General features: G+C 42.1%; 1 protein-coding gene across 5 annotated transcripts in view; it reads left to right on the top strand.

Moving 5' to 3' along the window:
- The window catches only part of NPEPPS (aminopeptidase puromycin sensitive), a 101,556-nt gene that overhangs the window by 26,778 nt on the left and 54,084 nt on the right, over positions 1–20,694 (top strand). For all 5 annotated transcript variants that reach the window (XR_008680074.2, XM_055387760.2, XM_055387759.2 and 2 more), the window contains one exon: positions 19,405–19,482. Coding sequence is in view for 4 of the 5 variants with exons in the window: in XM_055387760.2 (XP_055243735.1) it covers positions 19,405–19,482 (78 nt within the window). In the remaining variant the exon portion in view is untranslated. The remainder of the gene's footprint in view (positions 1–19,404; positions 19,483–20,694) is intronic.

The raw sequence follows: 20,694 nt of genomic DNA, 5'->3' as shown, positions 1-20,694 counted from the left end.
GGGCTACAGGCGCACGCCGCCACGCCCAGCTAATTTTTGTATTTTTAGTAGAGACGGGGTTTTACCGTATTAGCCAGGATGGTCTCGATCTCCTGACCTTGTGATCCGCCCGCCTCGGCCTCCCAAAGTGCTGGGATTAAAGGTGTGAGCCACTGTGCCTGGCCAATTGTTGCTTCTTTGTGTAAGTTTTTATTTGAAGAAAAAGGCCATTTTTTTGTGATATGTCCAGTCATCCTAAAAGACCTATGGGCATGTGTCTGTTTTTTTTTTTTTTGAGGTGGAGTCTTGCTGTATCGCCCAGGCTGGAGTACAGTGGCGCAATATCGGCTCACTGCAACTAGTAGAACTTTCTTTTTTTTTTTTTAAAGAACTTGTTTTAAAATAATCCTTAATAGGCTTTTATTAACTCTGGATATTAGTTATGTACCCTTTTCTCTTTGCAAAAATGAAAGATCATTTCAAGTAGAAATTAAAGGTTTGTTTCTCATCCCTTTCTTTAGATATAGTAACAGTTATACCAGATATATATTTTTTTTTTGTTTGTTTGTTTGTTTTTGTTTTTGTTTTTTGAGACAGAGTTTCACTCTTGTTGCCCAGGCTGGAGTGCAATGGCATGATCTTGCTCACTGCAACCTCTGCCTCCCAGGTTCAAGCAACTCTCCTGCCTCAGCCTCCCGAGTAGCTGGGATCACAGGTGTGCACCACCACGCCCAGCTAATTTTTGTATATTTAGTAGAGACAGGGTTTCACCATGTTGGCCAGCCTGGTCTCGAACTCGAGACCTCAGATGATCCACCTGCCTCGGCCTCCCAAAGTGCTGGGATTACAGGCATGAGCCACCACGCCCGGGCCAGTTATACCAGATATAAGCAAATTTGCTAGTAGTTTAGATTTCTGGAATTGTGCCAACTGCACATCAAGAGACTATTTAGCTTTGTTACAGAAGTCAGTATCAGTTTCTTGTTATAAGACAAGACCTGGGTTTACAGACTTTTCTATTTCTCAATGGAACTTTACTCTGAAGATATACTCTTCCATTTAAATACTAGTTCCAAAACCTACATTATATGGTGGCTGCTTAATAAACATTTAACATTTTGGTTAATTTAAATCTTGTTGATGTGTATACATGAATAACTGGGCTAAAAGCAGATACCTTTGATTATTGTGAAACTTCAAGTAAATATTGTGTGAAAAGGACCCCTTCTGTCTCACAAATTCTGGCCCCTCAGCTCATTGTCTGAACAGTGATTCCCTTGCATATAATAAATTCCCTTGGCTTATATATAATAATAAATGAAGTTTATTATTTATTTGAACTTTTTACCCCTGTAAATACCAAGGTTCTTTTTGCCTAAGTGGTAATTTGTGTCATTCAAAGAGTTTTTATTAAATATTATTATTATTATTATTTGAGATAGAGTCTCACTCTTATTGCCCAGGCTGGAGTGCAGTGGCACTATCTCGGCTCACTACAGCCTCCGTCTCCTGGGTTGAAGCGATTCTTGTGCCTCAGCCTCCCAAGTCGCTGGGATTACAGGTGTGTGCCACCAAATCTGGCTAATTTTTAAATTTTTGTAGAGATGGGGTTTCCCCATTTTGGCCAGGCTGCTCTCAAACTGTTGACGCCCACCTTGGCCTCCCAAAGTGCTGGGATTGCAGGTGTGAACCACTGCACCAGACCTTAAATACTCTGTTTAAGTGATAGTTTGATAAGTGTGAACGCAAGTCTGAAATAGGTTTCTTTGCTTGTGAGAAAGTATAACAAATTGCCAAGACAATAGTGACAAACAGAGGGCATATTTTTCAAAGAGGAAGAGTTTATATAGTGTTAACATTAAGACAAAAGTCTTAAGTTTCTAGTTTCTGATCTTGTTTGTTGGGATTTCTTTCTTTCTTTTTTTTTTTTTTTTGAGACAGGTCTTTCTCTGTCATCCAGGCTGGAATGCAGTGGCGCAGTCATGGCTTACTGCAGCCTCCTGGGCTCAAGTTACTCTCCCACCACAGCCTCCCGGAGAGCTGGGATGGCAGGCATGTGCCACCACACCTGGCTAATTTTTAAATTTTTGTAGAGATGGGGTTTTGCAATGTTCCCCAGGCTGGTCTCAGACTCCAAGACTCAAGCAGTCCTCCTACCTCAACTTCCCAAAGTGCTGGGGTTACAGATATGAGCCACTGTGCCTGGCCCTTGTTTGGATTTCTATGCTTATCTGTGAAATATATTCTGGTTTCTATGCAGGATAGATCCATTCTCAAATAAACAACCCTTAAGTATCATTAGTTCAAACTGGAGCCAAATAAAGAAATGTCAGCATTAGAAGGAGCAAGTGATAGTTAGCCAGCCCCTTTATTCCTTTTTAGTGCAAATCAGAGGTAAAGAACATGAAGTTTGCAGTGTATTTGCATTCTTTCACTTTTACATTTGTTGGTTTTGAATAATATTGAGGGGCTGTCTGATAAAGAACCTGTGTAGGTTTCCATATGGCTATATACAAAGTATATGAGTGTAGAATAGTTTTAAATTTTGTCTTAGTTATATTTGGTAAGTTTTAAAACGTTATTTAAATAGCCTTAAGGTGATATGGATTGCTTTAGTGACTGCTGTTTTAGGAATTTAGTTGGCTTATTGCTGACTATAGAGGGAACGTTTTATCTTCTTTTTAACCTCCAGTTCAGGTTAGGTGCCTAACCAAGTGAAACATTTTTCATAATATAATGTTTAATAGTGATAATTATAAAAATAATGGTGAGTTTAGTGTTTACTCTATACCAGGCACTAAGTGCATTACATGTTCATATAGAGAACAACTGTAGGCACAGAGAGGGTATCTACTTTAGGTAATAAAACTGATAAATGTTAGAGCCAGGATTCAAACCCAGGCGGTTTGGATCTAGGGTCCATGTACTTGCCACTCTATTGCCTGTCATTAATGTAACCGCACCATATTGCAATTATTTGTTTGTGTCATGTCTGTACTACTTTTCAATGGAATCTTAAGATCCTTGAGGGGCCGGGCACGGTAGCTCATGGCTGTAATCCCAGCACTTTGGGAGGCCGAGGTGGGCGGCTCACCTAGGGTCAGGAGTTCGAGACCAGCCTGGCCAACATGGTGAAACCTCGTCTCTACTAAAAAAAAAAAAGTACAAAAATTAGCTGGGTGTGGTGGTAGGCGCCTGTAATCCTAGCTACTCGGGAGGCTGAGGTGGGAGAATTGCTTGAACCTGGGAGGCAGAGGTTGCAGTGAGCCAAGATCACGCCACTGCACTCCAGCCTGGGGGACAAGAGACTTCTACTCAAAAAAAAAAAAAAAAAAAAAAAAAAGATCCAGTAATTATGATTCATTCTTTTTCATTTGTGGTTTTCCCTGGTATCTGACATATAGTAGGGATTTAATAAATATACATTGAATGAAACGAAGAAAATCTAGATAAATGGAGTAAGTCTGTCATACGGTAGTTACAGTAGTTCCTCCTTATCTACGGCAGATGTGTTCTAAGACCCCCAATGGTATGCCTGGAACCACAGATAGTAGCAAAACTTATATATGCTATGTTTTTCCCTATACATATGTACTATGATAAAGTTTAATTTTTACATTAGAAATAGTAAGAAATTAACAAAAGCTAATAAAAAATAGAACCATTATAACAATATACTGTAATAAAAGTTACATGAATGTTGTGTGCGTCTGTCTCTCTTTTTTTTTTTTTTTGAGACGTTGCTCTGTCGCCCAGGCTGGAGTGCAATGGTGCGATCTCAGCTCACTGCAACCTCTGCCTCCCAGGTTCAAGCGATTCTCCTGCCCTAGCCTCCTGAGTAGCTGGGGCTACAGGCGCATGCCACCACACCTGGCTAATTTTTTGTGTTTTTAGTAGAGACGGGGTTTCACCGTGTTAGCCAGGATGGTCTCCATCTTCTGACCTCGTGATCTGCCCGCCTCGGCCTCCCAAATTGCTGGGATTACAGGTGTGAGCCACAATATCTTTTTTTTTTTTTTGAGATGGAGTTTCACTCTTGTTGCCCAGGCTGGAGTGCGATGGTGTGATCTCGGCTCACTGCAACCACTGCCTCCCGGGTTTAAGCAAGTCTCCTGCCTCACCCTCCCAAGTAGCTGGGATTACAGGCATGCGCCACCACGCCTGGCTAATTTTGTATTTTTAGTAGGGACAGGGTTTCTCCATGTTGGTCAGGCTGGTCTCAAACTCCTGACCTCAGGTGATCTTCCCCCCTCAGCTCGTAAAGTGTTGGGATTACAGGCATGAGCCACCGCGCCCAGCCAATATCTTCTTTTTAAAAAAATTTATTTCATTTATTTATTTTTAGAGGCAGAGTCTCTGTTGCCCAGGTTGGAGTGCAGTGGTGCCATCATATCTCACTGCAGCCTCAAACTGCTGGGCTCAAGTGATCCTCCTGCTTCAGCCTCCCAGTTAGCTAGGACTATAGGTATGCACCAACACCCAGCAAATTTGTAAAAATTTTTTGTGAGTCAGGTCTGGCTTTATTGCTGAAGTTGGTCTTGAACTCCTGGCTTCAAGCGATCCTCCTGCCTCAGCCTCCCAAAGTGCCAGGATTACAGGCATGAGCCACTGTGCCCAGCCTCTCTTATAGTATCTTATTGTATTATACTCACCCTTCTTCTTTGACATTTCCAAACTGCTAGCATCACTACTCTTGTGCTTTGAGGCCATTATTAAGTACAATAAAGGTTACTTAAACAGAAGCCTTGTGATACATTGACAGTCAATCTGATAACTGAGATGGCTACTAGGTGACTAATGGGCTGGGTGGCATATATATACAGCATGGATAGTTCGGAGAAAGGGATGATTCATGTTCTGGGCAGAATGGAATGGGAGGGCACAAGATTTCATCACACTGTTCAGAACAGTACAGTTTAAAAGTTATGAATTGTTTGTTTCTGGAATTTTCCATTTAATATTTTCAGACTGTAGTTGACTCTAGGCAATTGAAACTGTGGAAAGTGAAACTGCAGATAAGGGGGGACTTGTCAGGTCTGCATTTCTTCATGTGCTCTATCCTATTAACTTTATGGGTAACAAAATTATTTCGTATTTGAGATTATTTTGTTACCAGCTTTAACTTGTATTTTACTTCCCTTTGAGGACTACCATCAAGATACTTATTAATTATAAAGATTCTTTATGGTATTTTAAATATTAAGAAAATGGAGAGCATAAAAAACTGCCGTAAATTATGTAGTTTTGCATTAAATGTAGAGAAAACACTGATTGCATAATGTTAGTAACATTGTAGTGTATGCTGTTCTTTTTTTTTGAAATGGAGTTTCGCTGTTATTGCCCAGGCTGGAGTGCAGTGGCATGATTTTGGCTCGCCGTAACCTCAGCCTCCCGGGTTCAAGTGATTCTCCTGCCTCAGCCTCCTGAGTAGCTGGGATTACAGGCATGCACCACCACATCCGACTAATTTTGCATTTTTAGTAGAGATGGAGTTTATCCATGTTGGTCAGGTTGGTCTCGAACCTCCGACCACAGGTGATCTGCCTGCCTCAGCCTCCCGCAGTGCTGGGATTACAGGCACAAGCCACCGCGCCCGGCCATGTATGCTGTTCTTAAGTGTGAAGCTGGAAGAGTTAGTTGTTCTCCAAATCAATGCTTCCTTTTTTCCAAGGCATTAGTAGAAACTGATGTTTTCCTGGTACATAAGGAAGAGGAGGCTCACAACTGGAGGGTATCAGAGATCTTTCATTGCTCTAGGCCTACCAGGCTGGTCCAAGGGCCAAGGGAATTATTATCTTGATAAACCTGTAATCCATGTTTGGATCTGCCACAGTTAGGGAAGCTCTGCTGTAGTTTCAAGTTAATAGAATTAGAAGGGAAGTTAGGTAGTAGTCAGGGCTCATTTTATTTATTTGTGCCTTCTGTTTTACTTTTTTTTTTTTTTTTTGAAATGGAGTAGTAGTCAGGGCTCATTTTATTTATTTGTGCCTTCTGTTTTACTTTTTTTTTTTGAAATGGAGTCTTGTGCTGGCGCGACCTCGGCTCACTACAACCTCTGCCTCCCGGATTCAAGCAATTCTCTCTTTTTTTTTTTTTAATTCATCATTCTTGGGTGTTTCTCGCAGAGGGGGATTTGGCAGGGTCATAGGACAATAGAGGAGGGAAGGTCAGCAGATAAACAAGTGAACAAAGGTCTCTGGTTTTCCTAGGCAGAGGACCCTGCGGCCTTTTTTTTTTTTGCAGTGTTTGTGTCCCTGGGTACTTGAGATTAGGGAGTGGTGATGATTCTTAACGAGCATGCTGCCTTCAAGCATCTGTTTAACAAAGCACATCTTGCACCACCCTTAATCCATTTAACCCTGAGTGGACACAGCACATGTTTCAGAGAGCACCGGGTTGGGGGTAAGGTCATACATAGATCAACAGGATCCCAAGGCAGAAGAAATTTTCTTAGTACAGAACAAAATGGAGTCTCCTATGTCTACTTCTTTCTACACAGACACAGCAACAATCTGATTTCTCTATCTTTTCCCCACATTTCCCCCTTTTCTATTCGACAAAACCGCCATTGTCATCATGGCCTGCTCTCGGTACACCTCCCAGACGGGGTGGCGGCCGGGCAGAGGGGCTCCTCACTTCCCAGAAGGGGCGGCCAGGCAGAGGCGCCCCCCACCTCCCGGATGGGGCGGCTGCCGGGCGGAGGCGCCCCCCACCTCCCTCCCGGACGGGGCGGCTGGCCGGGCGGGGGCTGCCCCCCGCCTCACTCCCAGACGGGGCGGCTCAAGCAATTCTCTTGCCTCTGCCTCCTAAGTAGTTGGGACTACAGACGCAGGCCACCACGCCCGGCTAATTTTTGTATTTTTAGTAGAGATGGGGTTTCCCCACGTTGGCCAGGCTGGTCTCGAACTCCTGACCTTGTGATCCACCTGCCGTGGTCTCCCAAAGTGCTGGGATTACAGGCATGAGCCACTGCACCCAGCCTGTTTTACTTTTTTCTTGATCCCAGATCTTTTTCAGTTTTCTTGCTTTTTTTCTCAAAGAACTAACCATTGCTTTGTAGACCTCAGTTGACTATTATTTCCTTATTAACTTCTGCTTCCTTTGGGTTTACTTTGCAAGGTTTTTTTTTTTTTGAGACTGAGTCTCAGTCTGTCACCCAGGCTGGAGTGCAGTGGTGTGATCTTGGCTCACTGCAATCCCTGCCTTCTGGTTTCAAGTGATTCTTATGCCTCAGCCTCCTGATAGCTAGGATTAAAGGCATGTGCCACCACACCCAGCTAATTTTTGTATTTTTAGTAGAGGCGGAGTTTTACCATGTTGGTCAGGCTGGTCTCAAACTCCTGACCTCAAGTGATCGGTTCGCCTTGGCCTCCCAAAGTGCTGGGATTACAGGTGTGAGCCACCGCTACCGTGCCCGGTCTACTTTGCAGATTTAAAAAAACTTCTTTAGGCTGGTCCCAGTGCAGTGGTGTTTATAACTCATCAATCATAGCCAGTTACAGATTTCTTTATTCCTTCTTCACTCCCACTGCTTCACTTGACTACCCTTAAAAAAAACCAAAAAACAAACAGAAGTCTTGAGATGGATGTTTGGCTTATTACTTTTTAGTCCTTCTTTCTAGTATATTCATTTAAATATAAATTTTAATCCTAAAAATGTACTGCTTTTAGCTGCAGCCCACACTTTTTTTGGTTTGTTTGTTTTGGGGGAAATTCTCCAGGCAGTAGTTATGGCTGTTGTTGCTTGCTGCTGCTGCTTTCCTATTTTTGTTGATAGCTTTGTGAGAGTACCTGTAATGTTGACATACTATAAAGGGTACATCTTAAAATATGTAATATGATAAGTTTTCTCATGAATGTAACCAGGTAATGAGCATATTCATCACCCTAGAACATTTCCTCATGCCCCTTTATAATCCTTTTTTCTCCTTTTGCTTGCTCCTTCCCCAGGCAATTATGATTTGATTCCATGTTTTTTTTTTTTTGTACAGAGTCTCTGTCACCCAGGCTGGGGTACAGTGGCTCTATCTCAACTTACTGCTACCTCCACCTCCTGGCTTCAAGCAATGCTTGTGCCTCAGCCTCCTGAGTAGCTGGGACTTCAGGTGTATGCCACCACACGTGGCTCATTTTTGTGGGTTTTTATTTGTATTAATTAATTAATTTTTATTTATTTATTTAGAGATGGAGTCTCGCTCTGCTGCCGAGGCTGGGGTGTAGAGGTGTGATCTCGGCTCACTGCAACCTCCGCCTCCCAGGTTCAAGCAGTTTTCCTGCCTCAGCCTCCCAAATAGCTGGGATTACAGGCTTGTGCCACCATTCCTGGCTAATTTTTTCTATTTTTAGTAGAGATGGGGTTTCACCATGTTGGCCAGGCTGGTCTTGAGTGACCTCAAGTGATCCACGTGCCTCAGCCTCCAAAGTGGTGGGATTACAGGCGTGAGCCACCACACCTGGCCCACCCCCCACTTTTTTTTTTGAGATGGAGTCTCGCTCTGTCACCCATGCTGGAGTGCAGTGGCTAGATCTCGGCTCACTGCAGTCTTTGCCTCCTGGGTTCAAGTGATTCTGCTGTTTCAGCCTCCCAAGTAGCTGGGATTACATGTGTCTGCCACCACGCCTGGCTAATTTTTGTGTTTTTGTAGAGACGGGGTTTCACCATGTTGGCCAGGCTGGTCTTGAACTCCTGTCCTCAGGTGATCTGCCTGCTTTGGCCTCCCGAAGTGCTGGGATTATAGGCGTGAGCCACCATGCCCGGCCTCTTTTTTTGTTAAGATAGGGTCTTGCGGCCGGGTGTGGTGGCTGACGCTTGTAATCCCAGCACTTTGGGAGGCCGAGGTGGGTGGATCACAAGGTCAGGAGATCGAGACCATCCTGGTTAACATGGTGAAACCCTGTCTCTACTAAAAATACAAAAAATTAGCCGGGCATGGTGGCGCATGCCTGTAGTCCCCCCTACCTGAGAGGCTGAGGCAGGAGAATTGCTTGAACCCGGGAGGCGGACGGAGGTTGCAGTGAACTGAGATTGCGCCATTGCATTCCAGCCTGGACAACAGAGCGAGACTCCATCTCAAAAAAGAGGAAAAAAAAAAAAAGATAGGGTCTTGCTCTGTCACCCAGGCCAGAGTGCAGTGACAGGATCGCAGCTTACTGCAACCTCAAACTCCTGGACTCAAGTGATCTTCCCACCTCAGCCTCCTGAGTAGCTGGAACTACAGATATACGCTACCATGGTGCCTGGCTAATTTTTTTTAGTAGAGATGGGGTCTTGCTTTGTTGCCTAGGCTGGTCTCGAACTCCTGGCTTCAAGGGATTCTCTCACCTCAGCCTCCCAAAGTGTTGGGATTACAGGCATGAGACACCGTGCCTGGCCTGTTTTTTCTTATTACATATTTTTGTTCTAGAATTAATTTTTCCAAATTTGCTTGTTTTCTTTGTTTTGCTTGGTTTTGGGTTTTTTTGGAGTTTTTTTGTTTGTTTGTTTTTTTAAAGTAACTTCTCATTACTTGCCAAATTTTTCAGGATTGGGATTTTATATTTTTGAACATAGTAAGCAGGTATATGAATAGCTTGCTAGTATCTAGGGGAGCTTTGTTTTGTTCCCCATTGGTTACTAATACTTAAGGTTCATCTTTTTCCAATGTCTGGGCTTCAGATGTTCAGAAGTTTAATCACATTCCACTTGTGGACTGCTTTTCTTCTTGTTCATCTTTCCTGGTAGGATATCACTTTTTTGGTTTCAAGCCCAAAGGAGGGGGTCATTTACTCAAGCCTCTTGTCTTGTCTTGTCTTTTCTCTTCTAATAGAGATAGAGTCTCACTGTGCTACCTAGATAGACTGTGTTACTTGAACTCCTGGGCTTAAGCAGTCCTTCCACCTCGCCTCCCAAAATGCTGGGATTACAGACACAATGCCCACCCAGCCACAAAGCCCCCAGTGTTGATGGGCCCTGGATTTCCACTTTTGTCCCTGGGGCCTATAGCCTCAGCTTCCAAATCTGCTACATCTCTGCTAGATCAGCAAATGACCCCAGAGCAAAAGTGGCCTAGAATGCAAAGCTTCCTCTTTATGGAATTTCATCCTCTTCTTCATCTTGATCACCTTATCTTGTTCTATGATTCTTTTAAGGAGAGGTTTTCCCTTCCTTCCAGCTTTTTTAGTTTTGTGGGTGTCAAGTAGGAGAGAGATAATTAGTTTGAATTATATACTCCTCTATTACCCAAAATAAAGTCCTTTAAAAAAAAAAAGATAAACTGAGACCTAGACAAATTAAGTAACCGTGTAAGACCACATAATCAATGGAAATCCTGGTCCAGAATCCTGAGTGATTTTAACGAAATAGTTCACAGTCATTTATTAAGAGCAGGGGCACCCTAGAAGGAATTTTTTGGTTCTGTTGAACCAGATTTATATTTGGCACATGCTCATTCTTTTTAGACTCTTTAGATAGCCTAATAAGATAGGACCATCACCATGTTATATAAATATGAAATCCATTTGAAAATATGGGACCTGTCAGTATAGGTACTGCTTGAACTGTAACTATGCATATATCTGATTGGCTTTTATGCCCTAGGGTGAGAAGGAGGTCACCTTGAAGCTTTGCAAAGTAAGTTCTTGGTTCCATTTTTCACTTGAATCCCCCTTGGATATCCTCCAGAATGATGTGTTTTCTTTCCCATTGCAACATTATTTTCAGCTTTGTGGAGAAACAAAGTATGTTCCAAGTAGCAGGTGGTCACTGTAGGCCTTCTTTGAACTGTGAACTTTATTTTTTTGCACCTGAACTGCTTTCTAAAACCACATAAACAATATGATAGGGAAGTTGCTATCTGAATAAAAAAACAAAACAAAACCTCACAATGTGTTTGATCTAGTACTGAGCTACACTGGTATATGTGGGCTATATAGAATTATGTGGTTTAGATTACTTGTTTAAGTATAGCAGTGGCTTGGAGGAAAATACATTCTGAGTTTCAAATAGATAATTTGTAAAGGAAAATTTGAAGTACAGTTGACATGGCACTTCTGATATTGAAATTTTAGAAGATTTTGTTTCTGTATCTCAATGTAATGCCTAGGCAGAATCCACTAGATGCTTGTATAGATGGTATAAGCAATAATGATTTCGGCTATTTTTAAAAATTTCAATCTTTTTTTAATGTGGCCTCTTGAGAATACCATCTTGTACTTCTCATTTTCCCTATACCTCCTTTTATGTGATTAAGTTTTATTATGTATAGACATAAAGGGGGCCTGGCACAGTGGCTCATGCCTGCAATCCCAGCATTTTGGGAGGCCGAGGCACGAGGATTGCTTGAGCCCAGGAGTTCAAGACAAGCCTAGGCAATGCAGTGAGACCCTGTCTCAAAAAAAAAAAAAAAAAAAGGTTGGGGGGGTGCTTATGATATTATGATATATATGTTGGTTTTCATCCACAGTTTCTGTCATAGAACACCCATAGTCCCTGTTATTTCCTAAGTGACTAAAACAATACACATATATTTTATTGAAATATTTGGCCTTTTATTCTTGGTTTTTGAAGTGGCTTCAGTACAGCTTCAGATCAATAAAAGTGAAAGATGGTCTTTTGTAATAACGTTGGGGCACTTTAAACCTCAGAAGCAGGCTTCAGAAAACAGAATCTCTCTCTGACCTTTTCTTGCCTTGCTTTTACCTGCTCCTTTTTCTCCCCAAGCAGGCCGTAGAAACTAAAAATATACTCTAATCATCCCCCAACATTCTGTCTTGGAGCTGACAGCAAAGAAATTATCTGACCTACCTTGTCTGATTGGAGGTCATAAGACCCCCATTTCAGAAGGCATCCTGCCCTGTACTTGGGAGGAAAGAAGTTGCACAGAGAGGCCAAGAAGACTCTGAACAGAGAGGCCTTGCTAGGTTTCACCACTCAGTCTGTTAGCATTAGGTCCTACTTTTGTCCAATCATATTTCTACACGGTTGTCCATGCTTCAGTCGTGACTGTCCAGTGAAATCCTGGACCGGGTACAGAGAGTTTCCAGATAGCTGAACACGTGGAGGGTCCTGGAGGGTAGTGCACCCAGGGAGGGTATGAGAGCTCTGCACCCCTTCCCACATGCCTTGTTCTGTGCACCTCTTCATCTGCATTCTTTGTACTGTTCTTTATAATAAACCAGTACTCGTGTTTTCCTGAGTTCTGGGCACAGCTTTAGCAAATTAATCAAACCTAAGAAGGGGATCATGGGAACACTGACTTGAAGCTGGTTGGCCAGAAGTTCTGGATGAGGCCTGGCCTTACAACTAGTGTCTGAAGTGGGGGCAGTCTTGTGAGACTGAGCCCTCTCTCAGCCTGTGGGATCTAATGCTATCTCCAGGTAGATAGCATGAGAATTGAATTGGATTAGAAGGTGCTCAGCTGGTGGTATCTTCTGCAGAACTGATTGCTTCTTGTTGGTGGGGAGAAATCCCCACACATTTGGTCACAGAAGTCTACTGTGTTGATGATTGTGGTGTAAGAGCAGAGGAAAAGCAATTTGATTTTTCTCCACAAGGGGAAGAAAATGTTTCATGATTCAACTAATGATTTACCTTTCATTGTAAGGTTATCATGCTCAAGTATTAATGTAGGAAGTCTTTTTTGATGCAGAGTGTGTGTGTGTGTGTGTATATATGTGTGTGTTTGTAGAGGGCTAACATTAAAAAGGGAAATGTAATAAGGAAGAAGAAATGGTGTTCTAAACTTAAAACCCATTTCATCTGCTAAATCGTCCTAGTGAAATACCAACTTTAGTTAATTTAAAAAAAAGTTTAGTTAATTGTAAAAAAAAAGAATCTCTTCATTATATTTTAAAAACCATTTGTGTTTCCTTTTTCTGTAATTTATTCATATTTGTCCATTTTTAATTGCAGTGTTATTCTTGTTATTGATTTTTTAAAACGTGGTCTTTATATTTGAGTGAAATTAACCTTCCATCATGAGTTGGAGCATTTTTTCCCCAGTATATACTTCTCTTTTGATTTTGCTTATGGTCATTTTATAATGCCATGGGTTTTTTTGTTGTTTGTTTGTTTGTTTTTTTTGAGACGGAGTCTCGCTCTCTCAGCCAGGCTGGAGTGCAGTGGCATGATCTCAGCTTACTGCGACCTCCACCTCGCCATTTCAAGCAATTGTCCTGCCTCAGCCTCCCGAGTAGCTGGGATTACAGGCGTGCACCACCATGCCTGGCTAATTTTTGTATTTTTAGTAGTAATGGAGTTTCACCATGTTGGATAGGTTGGTCTCAGACTCCTGACCTCAGGTGATCTGCCCATCTTGACCTCCCAAAGTTCTGGGATTACAGGCATGAGCCACCATGCCCAGCCTGGTCATGGTTTTATACATGCTATGTTTATAATCAAATTTTACTTCTATTTAATAGATGACTAACACACTTACACATAGATGCTTATACCCAAATATGTATGTTTATAGATTTTAAAATGCTAATTATATTTAAAAGGCCTAATAAGTAGTTTCAGCAAAAGCTGTTATATATATGTATATAATGGACCAATTGCAGTTGGATCAATAAAGAACTGTAAGGTGTGTTATGATCTAGAAAAGTGTTTCTTTTTTTTTTTTTTTGAGATGGAGTCTTGCTCTGTTGCCCAGGCTGGAGTGCAGTGGCACGATCTCGGCTCGCTGCAAGCTCCGCCTCCCGAGTTCATGCCATTTTCCTGCCTCAGCCTCCTGAGTAGCTGGGACTACAGGCGCGTGCCACCACACCCAGCTAATTTTTTGTGTTTTTAGTAGAGACGGGGTTTCACCATGTTGGCCAGGATGGTCTCGATCTCTTGACCTCGTGATCTGCCCTCCTTGGCCTCCAAAAGTGCTGGTATTACAGGCGTGAGCCACTGCTCCCGGCCCTGAAAAGTGTTTCTTAACAATAACTAGGAACTGTGCTGTGTGTTTTATATAAGAGTATATTATATAATTTTTTTTTTTCTTTGAGAGGGAGTCTCACTCTGTTGCCCAGACTGAGTGCAGTGGTGCGATCTTAGCTCACTGCAGCCTCTACCTCTCAGGTTCAAGCGATTCTCCTGCCTCAGCCTCCCAAGTAGTTGGGATTACAGGCACACGCCACCATGCCCTGCTAATTTTTGTATGTTTAGTTTTACCATGTTGGCCAGGCTGGACTCAAACTCCTGACCTCAAGTGATCCTCCCACCTCTGTCTCCCAAAGTGCTGGGATTACAGGTGTGAGCCACTGTGCCTGGCCCCCAATCTTTAATTAAGAAGCAGGTGCCAGGCACAATGGTATACTCCTATAATCTCAGCTACTCAGCTGAGGTGGGAGGATTGCCAGTGCTTGAGCCCAGGAGTTTGAGACCAGCCTGGACAACATAGTGAGACCCTTATCTCAATTTTAAAAAGAAAGAGTTAGGTAATGGTATGATTTTAATTTTATAGGTGTGGAAACGGAGGCTTAGAGAATTGAATAATCATATATACCTTATAAGATTCTCTCATACTCCATTTTTAAAAGTTTTCGATCAAGTTTAAGTTGTATTGATACACGATATATAGTGAAGTGTCTATGTGCAATGCTTAATTTACGTATATATACATTTCCAATTATGAATATATTGCAAACTGTATTAGTGAATGAATTATTCATTTATCATATCAGTATTATATATTACTATAATATATAAATATACTAATTATATATTAGTATTAATGTAAACATTAATTTAGAAATACTTTTTTCTCCAGTGAAGCCTCCTCAGACTTCTCATATGCATCTTCAGTATTTATGGGTTTCTACCCTTTGAAAAATCTAACAGTTCCAGAGCGAATATTATCTTCTAAGAGGTTTGAGATAGATCCTTATTTGAATCAGTATATTATGTTGTGACTGGAAATTTTATCCCTAGCCATGTCTCTATTCACATAACATTAGTAAATGTGATTTTTCATTAATATATGTCATATGAGTAGCATTAATGATCTCCATGACATAATTACTTAGTCTGTTGCTTTTGAAGTGATTCATTCATTCTACTGATACTTACTGAACACACACTATGTGCCAGAAACTGCTAGCATTGGAAGTAGAGCTGTGAACAAAATCAAACATCAACATTTCTGATATTTGAGAAGATAGGCAACAAGCAAATATGTGATGTAAAGTAGTGATAAGTGCTGTAAAATCACGAGAGGGTATAGAATGAGGATTGTTCTTCAAGTTGATAGAACAGATCTTTAAAGAAGTGATTTGAGGCTGGGCGTGGTGGCTTACACCTGTAATCCCAACACTTTGGGAGGCCGAGGCGGGTGGATCATGAGGTCAAGAGACTGAGACCATCCTGGCCAACGTGCTGAAACTCCGTCTCTACTAAAAATACAAAAATTAGCCAGGTGTGGTGGTGCGTGCCTGTAGTCCCGGCTACTCGGGAGGCTGAGGCAGAAGTGCTTGAACCCGGGAGGCGGAGGTTGCAGTGAGCCGAGATCATGCCACTGCATGCCAGCCTGGGTGACAGAGCAAGACTCCATCTCAAAAAAAAAAAAAAAGGTGATTCGAGGCTTCGTGTGGTAGTTCATGCCTGTAATCCCTGCACTTTGGGAGGCTGAGGCAGGAGGATCGCTTGAGCTCGGGAGTTTGAGACCAGCCTGGGCAACATGGTGAAACCCCATGTCTATAAAAAATACAAAAATTAGTCGGGTGTGGTGGTGGGCGCCTGTAGTCCCAGCTATTTGGGAGGCTGAGGTGGGAGGAACACTTGAACCTGAGAGGTCAAGGTTGCAGTGAGCCAAGATGGCAGCACTGTACTCCAGGTTGGGCAACAGAGTGAGACCCTGTCTCAAAAAAAAAAAAAAAAGTGATTTGAGCAGAGGCCTGAATGACATAAAGTGTTTAGATATCTGGAGAAAGACTTTGCAGGCAGATGCAGAAACCCTGGGGTTGGAAAATGCTTACAGTCTGAATAGTAAAAGAGGCACCACCAGCATGACTTCTAGTTATTGTGCTACACCCTGCACATTTTTTTTTCCTTTTTCGAGACAGGGTCTCACTCTGTCACCTAGATGGGAGTGCAGTGGCATGATCATGGCTCACTCCAGCTTCAACCTCCTAGGCTTCAGCAATGCTCTTGCCTCTCAGCCTTTGGAGTAGCTGGGACCACAGGTTTGTGTCACCACATATGACTAATTTTTTTTTATTTTTCCTGTGTTGCCCAGGTTGGTTTTGAACTCCTGGGTTCAAGTGATCCTCCTGCCTTGGCCTCCCAAAGTGCTGGGATTCCAGGCAAGAGCCACCATGCCTGGCCCTGGGCAACATTTTTATTGTCGGTCATTTAATAGCCTAGTCTAATGGATGTGTAGTGATATGTCATTGTGATTTTAATTTGCATTTCCTTAATGACTAATGATGCTGAACACTTTTTTATGTGCTTTTTTTTTTGCCATTTATAAATTTTCCTTTGTGAAGTTTAAGTCTTGCCATTTTTAAATTGGGTTGTTTACCTTTTTATTCAACAGCTGTAGGTTTTTTGTTTGTTTTTTTTTTTTGATACAGAGTCTCACTCTGTCTCCAGGCTGTAGTGCAGTGGCGCATCTCGGCTCACTGCAACCTCTGCTCCCAGGTTCAAGTGATTCTCCTGCCTCAGCCTCCCAAGTAGCTGAGATAACAGGCATGCACCACCACGCATGGTCCACCCACCTCGGCCTCCCAAAGTGCTGGGATTACAGGCGTGAGCCACTGCGCCCAGCCCAGAAAGGAACATTCTTAAGCATTGAAGTGATTCTTGTCAAATTTGATTTCTATTCAAATTTAGGAGCTGGGCCAGGCACGGTGGCTCAGCCCTGTAATCCCAGCACTTCGGGAGGCTGAGGTGGGTAGATTGCCTGAATCCAGGAGTTTGAGACCAGGCTGGACAACATGGGGAAACCCCTGTCTCTACTAAAAATACAAAAGATTAGATGGGCCTAGTGGTGCCTCACGCCTGTAGTCCCCAGCTACCCCGGAGGCTGAGGTGGGAGAATCTCCTGAACCTGATGGGAAAGGTAGCAGTGAGTTGAGATAGCGTCACTGTACTCCAGCCTGGGCGACAAAGTGAGATCCTGTCTCAAAAAACAAAACCAAACCAAACAAATTTAGGAGCTAGCTTATGATTGTAGAAATAATTTTGGCAATAGAAGTGAGGGAACTGAGTTGTAGTCTAGCTAGTTAACATTTGACAAACCATTAACTTTATATGTCTCATTTTCTTCATCTGTAAAACGAGGAAGATTTGATTAGAGGATTTATTAAAGTTCTTTTAAAATCTGAAATTACAGTTTCTTAATTGGTTTTGTAGAGATTTTGGCTTTATAAAAATGTGTGAACCATAGTGACAGTAGAAACATTTGAAATCCTATATTTGGGTGATTCATAAAAGAAAGGAAGAATTATGGGCATCTTGCCTGTAAAATGTTATGTAATCTGAATCATTGTTACCCACAGCATCCTGTGACTGATAAAGGTACTCATGCCCACCTCTCCTCCCTTGTCTTTCTGTAGTACTTTCCTTTCTCCCCGCCTCAATAATAGCTTTATTGATGTATAATTCACATACCATACATGTCATCTGTTAATATTTAAAGCATACAATTCAGCGGTTTTTAGTCTATTTACAGAGTTGTACAGCCATCATCACAATCAATTTTAGAACACTTTCTGAACTCCAGAAAGAAAGTACCCTGCCTATTTCCCCTCTATCACCTAGCCCTAGGCAACTATGAATCTACTTTCAGCCTCCATAGATTGCCCTGTTATGGACAAATATGTGGCTGGTTTCTTAGTGTAATGTTTTCAAGGTTATTTACGTTGTAGCATGTGTCAGCTATTTAATTTCTTTTTATTGTCAAATAACATTCAGTTGTATGGATATACCACATTTTATCTATTCCATCAGTTGATGGACATTTGAGTTGTTTTCATTTTGGGATTATTATAAATAATGCTACTATGAACATTTGTATACAGACATTATGTGGACATGTGTTTTCATTTCTCTTGGATATATACTTAGGAATGGGATTGCTGTATCACATGATACCTCTGTATTTAACCTTTTGAGGAATTGCCAAACTGTTTTCCAAAAGTGGCTGCACCATTTACATTCCCACTAGCAATATATGCTCCAGTTTCTCTACATCCTACCTTATACTTTTTTTTTTTTCTTTTTTTGAGACAGAGTCTCGCTCTGTCACCCAGGCTGGAGTACAGTGGCACAATCTCGGCTCACTGCAACCTCCGCCTCCTGAGTTCAAGCAATTCTAAATTATCATGCCTCAGCCTGCCGCATAGCTGGGATTAGAGGCGTTTGCCACCATGCCTGGCTAAGTTTTGTATTTTTAGTAAAAATGGGGTTTCGCCATGTTGGCCAGGCTGTTCTCGAACTCTTGATCTCAGGTGATCCACACGCCTCGGCCTCCCAAAATGCTGGGATTATAGGTATGAGCCACCGTGTCCGGCCTGATTGCCCAGCTTTTCATTTGGAATGGGGATAAGACATAGTTGGAAGTTGGTCTCTTTGGTTATTTCCCTAACATGTCCAAGCATCCTAAAGTATCAGTCAAATAAGCAGTCTCTTCTTATTCCTGGCAGAGAGTAAGTCAAAGCCTTAATTCAATTTGCATACCTGTTTTCATGTAACAACAAATAATTTTTTTTTTTTTTGAGACCGAGTTTCTCTGTTGTTGTTTAGGCTAGAGTGCAATGATGTGATCTTGGCTCACTGCAACCTCCGCCTCCCGGGTTCAAGCGATTCTCCTGCCTTAGTCTCCCAAGTAGCTGAGATTACAGGCATGCACCACCACAGCCGGCTAGTTTTGTATTTTTAGTAGAGACGGGGTTTCTCCATGTTGGTCAGGCTGGTCTTGAACTCCTGACCCCAGGTGACCCACCTGCCTTGGCCTCCCAAAGTGCTGGGATTACAGGCGTGAGCCACCACGCCTGGCCACAACAAAGAATTTTACCAGAAGTGGGTATGATTTATATCTTAGTTTGAATTGCTACTTACCTTTGGGGGAACAGACCTTTCCTTGATGTATCTTTAACACTGAAATCTTGGCAAGTTGCCAAGTCTCAAATGTTCATGAGTAAGACTGCAGTATCACAATATCATAGTCACACAGGAATCTGATAGAAAAGCATCACATTTATAAAGCCTTCTTTCCTGTACATCACTGACGTTTTGTGAATTTTAAAGAATTTGTAATTATTTTTAAGGAGCATATTTAATGTAGATAATGTAGCCTAGAATAGGCTCATTTGAAATGAAACTCTTGCTAATAGGAACTTAATTCACCAAATTAAGAATATTTAGTTTTTGTAGAGATTTTGCTCTTGAAAATGTTGCAGTCTTGATTTCGTCTTGTCAGTCCAGTCAGAATTGTGAAGTAATTTTTTTTCTCATTCCAGAAATACATGCTACAGGATTTAACTATCAGAATGAAGATGAAAAAGTCACCTTGTCTTTCCCTAGTACTCTGCAAACAGGTAAGAGACATAGCTTTTGTAAAATCTCGTGATGAATATAGTGACATCTGACTTCCTCCAGAGAAATTTATCGTATGCCATTTTTTCCCTCGTTGTTATTAGCAGATTAAGTATTAAGAGCTTTTTTTTTTTTCCTTTGAGACGGAGTCTTACTCTATTGCCCAGGCTGGAGAGTAGTGGCGTGATCTTGGCTCACTACAACCTCCACCTTCCAGGTTCGAGTGATTCTCCTGCCTCAGCCTCCCGAGTAGCTGGGATTACAGGCGCCTACCACCACGCCGGCTAATTTTTTTGTATTTTTAGTAGAGACAAGGTTTCCCCATGTTGGCCAGGCTGGTCTTGAACTCCTGATCTCAAGCGATCTGCCCACCCTGGCCTCCCAAAGTGGTAGGATTACAGGCAGGAGCCACCGCGCCCAGCCGTATTAAGAGCTTTTTAAAGAGGTTTGTTGCAACTTTTGGGCCACCAGCATTTCCTTCTGCGGAAGTTGGGCTACGAAAAGCAGGGTTTCCACCTCCTGTCACTCTATATTCTCTTTAAACAAACAAGCCAAGAAAAACAGGACAAAAACTAAAGATCATTCTATCCTAGAATGTAATGTATTGTTTTCCAGTTTTACCTTTTTAAAAATACCTTTACCTAGGCCGAGCATGGTGGCTCACACCTGCAATCCTAGCACTTTGGGAGGCCAAGTTAGGCTGATCACTTGAAGCCAGGAGTTAGGGACCAGCCTGGCCAACATGGCAAAACCCCATCTCTACCAAAAAATACAAAAATTACCCAGTGTGGTGGCTCATCCCTATAATCCCAGCTACTCAGAAGGCTGAGGCAAGAAAATCGCCAGAAGCCAGGAAGTGGAGGTTGCAGTGAACCGAGATCGTGCCACTGCACTCCAGCCTGGGTGATAGAGTGGGACTCTGTCTAAAACAAACAAAATACCTTTACCTAGCTCAATCTTCTATTAATTGAATCCAAATCCCTGAAGTGAATGGTCACAGATGATTTTGATAGACAACCAGAGATCAAATAGGTATTGTGTTATTGAGGGCACAGAAAGAAAGATACGTTGATATGTTACTATTGTTAGGTATAAAAGCACAAAGAAATAGACTTTCTGAGCTTAGTATATGTGGAAGAAATTATATACAAATCAATTGGTGAAGTACTAAGACTTTGATGAATGAACAAATGAAAAGGAACAGATAATTCAAA

Source organism: Gorilla gorilla, chromosome 4 (assembly GCF_029281585.2).
Source record: "Gorilla gorilla gorilla isolate KB3781 chromosome 4, NHGRI_mGorGor1-v2.1_pri, whole genome shotgun sequence".
Classification (NCBI taxonomy): domain Eukaryota; kingdom Metazoa; phylum Chordata; class Mammalia; order Primates; family Hominidae; genus Gorilla; species Gorilla gorilla.
Note: the sequence above shows the minus strand (reverse complement) of the source record. Positions and strands in the feature narration are given on the sequence as shown.